General features: G+C 51.3%; 1 protein-coding gene across 1 annotated transcript in view; it reads left to right on the plus strand.

Moving 5' to 3' along the window:
* CLRN3 (clarin 3) overlaps positions 1–10,897 on the plus strand; it is a 16,823-nt gene that overhangs the window by 2,318 nt on the left and 3,608 nt on the right. Inside the window, exon 2 of the mRNA XM_010859151.1 lies at positions 7,045–7,224. Within this exon, the coding sequence (XP_010857453.1) occupies positions 7,045–7,224 (180 nt within the window). The remainder of the gene's footprint in view (positions 1–7,044; positions 7,225–10,897) is intronic.

Below are 10,897 nucleotides of genomic sequence, written 5' to 3' on the forward strand. Positions count from 1 at the left end.
AGAGCCCTGTGAGGGTGACGTGAGCCCGGTGACTGTCGGAGGGTGGGGACAGCCGTGGGCAATGATAACCCTGAAGGCGACAGGGCCTGGTGGGCACTGCAGGGCAGTGTGTGCCCGCAAAGGAGGCAGAGTATTTGCATTTGCCTTGCCTGGCTCTCCTTTTTTATTCTTGGTCCCCAGAGACCCACATTCCAGCTTCAGGTCCTTGCCTCCAGCCACACAGGTGTTTAGACAGCACTCCACCTCCCAGACACTGAGGTGCTGCTCAATTTCAGGGGGTAACAATCTGCTTGGGACCGCTCAGAACCCAGGGGGCCTTCAGTGTGGGCAGCTTTAGCAGTCGTTGAAGTGGGAACACTTGCCAACTGTCCTTGCAGAGAGGGGAAAAGCCACTTAGCCACAGGGTAGATGGTGCCTTGGCTGGTGTAGGTATGTGGACACAGTCCCCAGGGAGCAGAGTTACAAGCCTGCAATGAGATGGTTTCCTGAGGACCACACAGGCTCATTTCCAATCAGAAACCGGCCATTGGCAGCGCAGTAAAGTCATTGATATGAATGCCACTTTTCTGCCCTGCAGTGATGGATTGCCTTTCCAAATAAGAAGTTAACCAGGTCAGTTTCTTAGCCAGGAAGAGTTCTGACTGAAACCTCCAAAGCGTTATAAATATTGCTAAAACCCTGTTCTGTTCCAGCCTAAGATTTATCACATGGTGCCAATCTGGGGCTGTCGATTTCTGAAATGAAAGAGCAGCATGAAGCAACAGTGGCTGAGCTCAACGTGCAAAAATAATTCAGCCAACGGTGTGTCACCCGGGGGAAAATAATCAGTCCAACCTGGGGAGGAACCTCTCCATGGCATAACTAGACTGTTTGGGCAGCTCAGCTTCACCGGGAGCTCCACCAGCCTCGTCCTGAGGATCCCAGCTTGCCCAACACCCAGATGAAAAGGACCATGTGTCCATGAGTGAGCACGTTGCCTGGCTACGCCAAAAGTTCTAGTTATTTAATTTCAGTTAAAAAAAATCCTCCCTGGGCAGCTGTTACATAAGTGAGGGGCTTGGATCCTGAGTGGAACTGCACAGAGCCCCTGCCTGGGTGGATTCACCACTCAGTCTTCCTAGAGAAAGACACCCTTATCGGTTAAATCCAGGAGCCTGCCCTACTTGTAGGTTAAAGGTGTGTGCAGGTCGCTATGAGAACACTGGGGTGTTTCACCCCAAATGTGCCTCTCCTCCTCCAAGTCTCTTTCCCATCCCTTTCTGTTCTCAGGGAACTTAGAGTTGTACTATTGGCTCACATTTAAAATGATGAAGGAAGTGAATCTGGAGCAGAAAAATCAAGTAACTGCAAGAACAAAGAAAGGAGGTTTATCTCTCCAGAATGTACAAAAAGTCCCTTCTTAACACTCCAACCCGCCCAGTCCTACCCCACATACATCCCATACTTTCCCTCGGGTAGGAGTGACTTCTTATTTGCCACTAGAGATGTGGCCCCACTGGGAGGTGGAGCATAAAGGGGCAGAAAAGGCTTTTCCCTACTCTTCTCACAGAGATGTGTGTGTATGCATGCTCAGTCGCTCAGTTGTGTTTGACTCTTTGTGACCCCATGGACTGTAGCCCACCAGGCTCCTCTGTCCATGGACTTTCCCAGGCAAGATAACTGGAGCTCTCCACTTCAGCCCACTGAAGTGGGTTGCCATTTGCTCCTCCAAGGGATCTTCCCAACCCAGGGATTCTAAACCACTGCGTCGAGCCACCTTGGAAGCCACCTGCCCCCCTCCCCCGACTGAGATAACCCTGGTCCGTTTCCCAGGCCAGCAGCTGGGACGTCCCGGGAGAGCTCCCAGGTCAGCTCCCAGGCCACACTCTGATGTCTGTGGAGTCAACGAGCCCTTCCAGGGGTACACTGGGGCCCAGAGACTCAGGAGTTCCCTTGGGTCAGGCCCCCTGGTGTCCAGATGCTTGAGTGGGGCATGGAGGCTGCTCCTCCCCAATAAAATCCAGCGGCTCTGCCTCAGTTTCTCACAGACTAGAAGGGCCAGGTGGCCAGCGGGGCTTGAATATAAATCTTTAGGCCCAGGAAGCCTGGATGTTCGGAGGACCCCTCACTTCCGCACTGCCCACCTCCCAGTGCATTCTGGCCTCTTTGCCGGAGCTGCCAGAATCCGGACAATTGGGTCCAATTGTGAGATGGCTTTCTCAATTCTGACGCTTGGGCCCCTCAAAACAAGAAAAAAAGAACTGAATGTATTTGCTAATTTTGTAGGCAGAGAGCAGCTGTCAGATGCTGTGGAGGTTGATTGTGATTTCATTCTTGCTCAACTTTCACTGAATTTCTAGCTTTCACTCTCTGAGTTCTAAGCAGGGTTGAGGGGAAGGTTGGGTGGCTGGAAGGTGCAGGAGATACAGCTGTCACACCTGTGGGGCAGGGGACTCAGAAGCTGAAATACAATTTTGAAATGTGGCAGTTAAACTTAATATAAATTGTCACATTAATTCATAGAAAAGTATGAGTCAAATTGACTCCCCTTTGAGAACTGATGTCTGGGTATGTGCCCAGTCGCTCGGTCATGTCTGACTCTTTGTGGCCCCATGGACTGTAGCCCACCAGGCTTCCCTGTCCGTAGGATTCTCCAGGCAAGAATAGTGGAGTGGAATTCCTACTCCAGGGGATCTTCCCAACCCAGGGATCGAACCCAGGACTCCTGCATTGGCAAGTGGATTCTTTACCACTGAGCTTCACCAGATTGTTCCTTTCTAATTTACTCTAAAATGTTCACCATTCACAAATGACCCCCCATTTACAGAGTTAGTAAGAAAGTTTCCCTAGGGGACTTCAGGCACTTGGACACGTGACATTTTTCCCATGCTGAAATTTTTATTTTCTAGTTGTGCCCGGTTGCTCAGTCATATCCGACTCATTGCAACCCCATAGACTGTTGCCTGCCAGGTGGCTCTGTCCATAGAATTTTCCAGGCAAGGATACTGGAGTGGGTTGCCAGTTCCTCCTCCAGGGAACCTAGGGATTGAATCTGCATCTTCTGTGTCTCCTGCATTGACAGACGGGTTCTTTACCACGAGTGCCCTCTGGGAAGCCCTATTTTCTAGTTAAGTATCCAAATTATGTCCCACTGGCTAAGGACAGAGTTCCCTTAGTCCCCAGGAAACTCCTGATCTGGTGCTGGAGCTTCCTCCTTGATGCTGAGGCAGAGCCAGAGGGTCGTGGAACGCAGGAGAAGCAGTTCTTCCCGGGGATGACTAAGTTTGGAAGGATCCACAGCATTTGACCTTGTGCCTTGAAACAGGTGTGTCCTGCTTCTTGTTTTTTACTCTGGCGTCATCTTCCACAAGTTGTTAAATACTTGTGTGCTGCCTCACAGCCTGGCAAAGCTCCTCACTCGTCTCTGGGGTGAGACAGACCAAGAAGCCCGAGCCTCGGGCTTGAGGGCTGGACCCTGGAACAGTCTCAGTGCAGGTGGTCCCTCCTCCCGGGAGGGCAGGGCTCCTCACCTGGGCATCAGTGGGTGACAGAGAGGACCATGTCCTCAGTTAAGCCAAGGCCTGTCAGAGTTCTTACCTAGCGCATCACCCAGAGGACATATCCAGAGTGTGTAAACCAGCGAGCTGTGCAGAGCACTGAGCCCCGCCCATGGGTCACTAACAGAAATCCCCGCTCATGGGTCACTAACAGAAATCCCCGCCCATGGGTCACTAACAGAAATAGTGACAGGGCCAGACAGTACCAGGGAGGAGCGGACCAGCCGTGTGTGCGCTGGACTCTGCCCCCAGGGCCCGGCTCCCTGGGCAGTGAGCTCATGGCCTGCATGTTGCTGAGATGGTATTTCCCTCTCCCGTCCTTCCTGGTCTCCTGTGGGGTTGGCAGGGCTGTGGCTGCTCACCAGAGACCACACCCGTGTCTCCCTCCTGGCCGTTTCCTTTCCTGCCTCTGTCCTCTTCTGCAGGCTTCAGCTGCCACGCTCGCCTACCTTCTGCTCAGCCCTGCACGCCTGGCATTGCGTCCCTGCTCCATCCAGCCAGGGACGCTTCCAGCCCAGGCCGGGCCACGTGACCTGACCATCAGGATGAATTCTCTCATGCACGAGGGTCTTTACGACCATATCCCCACTGCCGGGATGTCTGAAGGCAGACTTGCTGGTTCAAATCTCTTTCACATCTACCCTCTGTCCATTGATGACAAATTTAGCTCCTTCACAGAATACTGCTGGTTTAAAATAAAAATGTCTGAGCGACTAACACGTAGGTGTTAGAGATAGACAGAGGATGGCGCAGGGAGTGTCACATCTTAACAGGAGTGCTGAGCCCATCTGGCCATCATGAATGGGAAGGACGGTCAGACTAGAGTGTGTGTAGAGTCAGGGCCAGGATGGCAGGAGCTGTGGGATCTCATTTTATGAATAACACACTGGGTTTACATCCTCTTTTCAAATATTCGGAGAAGCTCCAGGCAGGAGAGGATGGAGTGGATTCTGCATTGGTCCCAAAGGAGCATTAGGACCCAGGGTTAATATCATAGAAATGCAGGATGAAGAACCTTTGAATGGATACGATACCACAGGGATGAAAAGGGCCACCTTGCAGATGGAGGGCTCCTTGTTCCCAGGACACGGGCTGGCATGACACTCTGCAGCTCCTGCTTGCACAGCATCCGGGGTCCCCTCTGGCTTCCAGGGCCCTGTTCCTTAAAACTCGCCACCCACAGCAGAACAAGAAATCTTCCGTGGCTGTTTCGGTTTTTGTTCTTTTAAGCTGCTTTGGCTGAAGGTGTGAGAAACTCCGGCTGTCTCCTCGGGGCCCTGAGAAACAGGAATGAAAAGAAGGAAGCTCTGACCCTTTCTCTCCCGCCCCCACCCTGGTTCCTCAGTTCAGTTCAGTCACTCAGTCGTGTCTGACTCTTTGGGACCCCATGGGCGGCAGGCCTCCCTGTCCATCACCAACTCCCAGAGTTTGCTCAAACTCATGTCCATTGAGTCGGTGATGCCATCCAACTGTCTCATCCTCTGTCACCCCCTTCTCCTCCTACCCTCAATCTTTCCCAGCATCAGGGTCTTTTCCAATGAGTCAGTTCTTCACATCAGGTGGCCAAAGTATTGGAGTTTCAGCTTCAGCATCAGTCCTTCCAGTGAACACCCAGGACTGATCTCCTTCAGGATGGAGGGGTTGGATCTCCTTGCAGTCCAAGGTACTCTTAAGAGTCTTCTCCAACACCATAGTTCCAAAGCATCAATTCTTCAGTGCTCAGCTTTCTTTATAATCCAACTCTCACATCCATACATGACTACTGGAAAAACCGTAGCTTTGACTAGACAGACCTTTGTCTCTGCTTTTTAACATGCTGTCTAGTTTAGTCATAGCTTTTCTTCCAAGGAGCAAGAGTCTTTTAATTTCATGGCTGCAGTCACAATCTGCAGTGATTTTGGAGCCCCAGAAAATAAAGTCTATCACTGTTTCCATCGTTTCCCCATCTATTTGTCATGAAGTGATGGGACCGGATGCCATGATCTTAGTTTTTTGAACGTTGAGTTTTAAGCGAGGTTTTTCACTCTCCTCTTTCACTTTCATCAAGAGGCTCTTTAGTTCTTCTTCACTTTCTGCCATAAGGGTGGTGTCATCTGCATATCTGAGGTTATTGATTTTTCTCCCGGCAATCTTGACTCCAGCTTATGCTTCAGCTTGCTTGACATTTCTCGTGATATACTCAGCATATAAATTAAATAAGCAGGGTGACAGTATACAGCCTTGACATACTCCTTTCCCAATTTGGAACCAGTCTGTTGTTCCATGTCTGGTTCTAACTGTTGCTTCTTACCTGCATTCAGATTTCTCTGGTAAGGTGATCTGGTATTCCCTTTTCTTTCAGAATTTTCCACAGTTTATTGTGGTCCACCCAGTCAAAGGCTTTAGTATAGTCAATGATGCATAAGTAGATGTTTTTCTGGAACTCTCTTGTTTTTTTCGATGATCCAACGGATGTTGGCAATTGATTTCCAGTTCCTCTGCCTTTTCTAAATCCAGAATGAACATCTGGAAGTTCTCAGTTCACTTACTACTGACGGATTCTGAGCATTCCTTTGCTAGCATGTGAGATGATGATAGTTCTTCTGTGTATTCCTGCCACCTCTTCTTAATATCTTCTGCTTCTGTTAGGTCCATACCATTTCTGTCCTTTATCGAGCCCATCTTTGCATGAAATGTTCCCTTGGTATCTCTAATTTTCTTGCAGATATCTCTAGTCTTTCCCATTCTAGTGTTTTCCTCTATTTCTTTGCATTGATCTTTAAGGAAGGCTTTCCATCTGAACTCTGCATTCAGATGGATATATCTTTCCTTTTCTCCTTTGCCTGTTGCTTCTTCTCTTGTCTCAGCTATTTGTAAGGCCTCCTCAGACAACCGTTTTGCCTTTTCCAGTCCTTTTTCTTGGGGCTGGTTGAGCGCTCAGGAAGGCTTTCTCATCTCGCCTACCAAGGTTCCCACCCTTGCTCTTCCCGTGATGCTGTTAGCGGATTACTGAGGACTCCGAAATCTTACTCCCAGTCTGGTTCTACCTTCTTTCACGGAACGTCCTGGTAAACACTGTACTGACTGTAACGGCAGTCTCCTAAGGGGTTCAATGCACAGACAGCTCTTGGAGATGTGCTATAAACGCGTGGCTGGGCTTCCAGGTAAGAGTGGGGCCACTGCGCCTCTGGTGTCTGACCATCTTGTATTGTAAATGTGGAGGGAACGGGGAAAGCAGATGGACTCCAGGGGAGGCTGGCTGGTGGTCAGAGAAAGGAGGGTGATGAAAGCAGGAACTGATGGCAGAGGGTGCAGGACATCCGTGTTTCATTTTACATGTGTGCAAATCCATGTTGGGCACTCCCCTGCACTCCAGAAATATGGAACTGTTATGAAAAGGCTGAGGGTGTCTAGCCCCAGTGCCTAAGCAGGCGAAGTGGGAAGGGGCCCCGGGAGGGTGGAGCAGCCCTCGGGCCCAGAGCTGGTCTTTGGGTCGGGGGCACCACATACTTACCAGACCTTGTTTCAGTTTTAGGGACATTGACCAATTCTTCTCCGAAGACTCTGCACTCGGTGGTCATCGTGTTCCTGGCCCTTGGTTTGTTTAGTTCGCTGCTGAGCGCTGGGTTCACCTTCTGCAACAGCGTCAGCAACCCCTACCAGACGTTCCTGGGACCGACGGGCGTGTACACCTGGAGCGGGCTCAGCGGTCAGTACCGGCCAGTCCCGGCCTCTGTCCCCCTGGTTCCCTCTCACACAAGGACACACACACTCACGTCGGACCCTGGGCGTTAAGAGTGTGCTGAGTCGAGTGTGGAGGGCTGAGGCTTATTTTCGCAAGCCTACAGCATTTATTCAGCATCTTCAGATGTGTTTTGGGTGCCCTGGGGAGGGGCAGACTGTGGGTAAGTTGGGCGTGTTAGGTGTTAAAAATGTATGATATACCCAGTCTTTGCCTTAGAGTATCTAGGGTGAGGCGTTAAACAGAAACACACACGTCAATAAAGCATTCACTGGGCTCCTGCTGCGTGCTTGACTGCAAAGGAGGCTCCATGTGATGTGGAGAGGCACACACGTGCACACACACACATGCACATTTATTTAGCCCGCTTCTTGCCCCCATAGAACAGCAGTCGACTTGGCCTAACATCTGAACATGATGGTGGTGCAGAGCCTCCAAGAAGGCCATTGGAGCATCTGGGCCGACGCCCTTGCTGTGGGCGACCTGTGAATCCCGGGTGTCGGCTGGGTGGTGCTGCGAGGTTGTGTTGTCTGTTTGGGGGGAAAGGTGTTGGGGTGGGGAATGGGAAGTGGGGTCCAGTTGCGGTCACAGTGTTTTGAACTCTCTGAGGTCTCATGGGTTCTGGGGCCACTGTGTTTGCCCAGGGGCTTGGTCCAGTGGGAGCCTTGTTGCCCCTGCCTGACAGTGGGGCTTCTCCTGCTCTGTCCTTTTCTCCACCACAAGAACCTGATCTCAAGAGTGGATCAAAAATGGCCCATCCTACTAATGGGATGCCGGCCTGGATGAACCACAAGCTGGAATCAAGATTGCCAGGAAAAATATCAATAACCTCAGATATGCAGATGACACCACCCTTATGGCAGAAAACATAAAGGAACTAAAGAGCCTCTTGATGAAAGTGAAAGAGGAGAGTGAAAAAGCTGGCTTAAAACTCAAAATTCACAAAACTAAGATCATGGCATCCGGTCCCATCACTTCATGACAAATAGATGGGGAAACAGTGGAAATAATGAGAGACTTTATTTTCTTGGGGCTCCAAGATCACTGCAGATTTTGACTGCAGCCATGAAATGAAAAGACGTTTGTTCTTTGGAAGAAAAGTTATGACCAACCTAGACAGCATATTAAAAAGCAGAGACATTACTTTGCCAACAAAGGTCTGTCTAGTCAAAGCTATGGTTTTTCCAGTAGTCATGTATGGATGTGAGATTTGGACCATAAAGAAAGCTGAGCGCTGAAGAATTGATGCTTTTGAACTGTGGTGTTGGAGAAGACTCTTGAGAGTCCCTTGGACTGCAAGGAGATCCAACCAGTTAATCCTAAAGGAAATCAGTCCTGAATATTCATTGGAAGGACTGATGCTGAAGCTGAAACTCCAATACTTTGGTCACCTGATGTGAAGAACTGACTCATTGGAAAAGCCCCTGATGCTGGGAAAGATTGAAGGCAGGAGGAGAAGGGGATGACAGAGGATGAGATGGTTGCATGGCATCACCGACTCAGTGGACATGAGTTTGAGTAAGCTCTGGGAGTTGGTGATGGACTGCGAGGCCTGGCATGCAGCAGTCCATGAGGTCACAAAGAGTTGGACACGACTGAGTGACTGAACTGAACTGAATTAATGGGATGGCCCTGGCAGTGGTCATGTGTGTGTGTTGCAGGTGGTATATTTAAACACAGACCAGGAACTTTCAGGGAGAAGATAGGAGCTCTGGATATGGGGGTATCAAGACGCCTCGGATGACGAGCTCTAGGCAGCTTCCTGTCCTTCTGTGAGGCCATTGTCACACTGGCTAGTGTAGGTGGCTGGAGGCGCCGCTGTTCTGTGGATCCCCGCAGTGCTGTGCTGAGACCATGAACACCTGGCTCTCTGGGGAGGGAAGCCCTGAGCACAGCCCTGGCTGGTGTGAGTGCACACACTTCCGCTGTGGCCTTTTTCAAGCTCATATTTAAGAAGCCAACCCCATTCTGGCATGGATACAAGGGAGAGCCTCTCAACACTCTGACCAAACAAGCTGGGATTCCTAAACATCATGCAGGACAACAGGTGGAAATCTGGGCTGCCCTGGGCAGGCCTGCACACCCACCTCTCAGCTCTGAGAGTCTGGGATCAGGCTGGTGTAGCCACATCTGCACATGACCAGCCCTTTTCTTTCTTTCTGTGCATTTGTGATCAAAACAAGCAGATGCCCAACTTAAAGGGCATGAGCTGCCAGCCAGGAATGAGTGTTTGGGCTTCCCATCTCACGGTGGACCTGGAGGGGTTGGTTCCAAACTCAGAGACCCTCATCTGGACACCAGGGTTCTGTGCCCCAAGCTGCTTCTATGACTGTAGTTCACGTCTGTCAACCAAACCAAAGGCAAGACTCACTGGCACTCATTCCCAGGGTGAAAAAAATAGATTGTTTTAATTCTTGCTCATGTGATGAAGAAGCTGAGGGAAGTGGTGGCTTCAGGTACAGCTGGATCCAGGATCTCAGCCTGAGCCATCAGACCTCTGCTTCCTCCAGTGTTCCCTCTGTCAGTAGGTAGCGGTCCTCCTAAAGGCAAGACATCTGCCAGTTCTTTCTGGCCCATCACAGATGCAGCAACTGCAGGAAAAAAGATAACTTTTCCCCCCAAAACCTGACTCTTGCTGGAGTTGGCCTCCTCCATTTCCGGAGCCATCTCCATAGCTGGCAGGGTTGAATTCACTGACTGACCCACCTTGGCTGAGGACACTGAGCACCTGGAGCTGGGTCTGAGGTGGGGATCTGAGAGCAATGTCAATCACTAGGACCAGAGGGGTGGGTTGGGTGTGAGGCCAGCAGGACAAAGTCCACCCTCGTTGCTCCGTCTATACCTGCAGGGTCCAGAACCCATCCCCTCGTCTCTGCAGGAGGAAGCCCCTGGCTTCAGTGTCTTCCTCCACTGTTGAGTATGAGCTGGCTTTGCCCAGGGCAGAGGCCTGATGCATGTTTGTCGAGGAAGACACGGGAAGCAAGGCCAGCAGCCTCCCCACCCCCAGTCCACACCTGGTTCTAACAACAAAGAATTGTTTGACGGGCAGCAAGCTCCTGCCACATTCCTCCCCAGGCTCGGGGCAAGTTCTGACACACAGAGCGGCTGTGAGGTGGGCAGAAGCACAATCGGAGACTTTGATGTGTAGGGTGGAGGTGAGCAGCCTCCAACTCTCAAAGGGCAGACTTGGGCCCTGTTTGGTTGAAGAACTTGCTGAAAACTCGGGTCCCTCTGAGGCTCAGCCTGCAGCGGGCTTTGTGCGCAAATATGCCATCTCTGGGTCCCTGCCTTGGGTCACTCTGGCACCGGGGGCGGGGTCAGGCTGCCCTGAGGTGCCCTGGAGGCCGAGAGAAGGGCCGCACACGCCTCTCCAGGCTGGGCTTGGACCCAGGCTTCTTGGCTACAGGAGGAAGGGGAGCAGTTTGCTGGCTTGTCTCTGAAGCAACAGGAAGAGATGCTGCTTTGAGGACAAAAACATGAAGCGCAGCCTCACCTCCCGGGCCCCTGTGCCCTCTGAGCCCAGCCTGGCATGGTGACCCTGACCACAGGGGACAGAACTGTAGTCTGAGAGGTGCTGGAGATGACGGCGGAGCCAGGGAGAGCACTGCACATGGTCTGCTCTGACACGCTTGGTACTGAG

Source organism: Bison bison, unplaced genomic scaffold, assembly GCF_000754665.1.
Source record: "Bison bison bison isolate TAMUID 2011002044 unplaced genomic scaffold, Bison_UMD1.0 scf7180017864456, whole genome shotgun sequence".
Classification (NCBI taxonomy): Eukaryota; Metazoa; Chordata; class Mammalia; order Artiodactyla; family Bovidae; genus Bison; species Bison bison.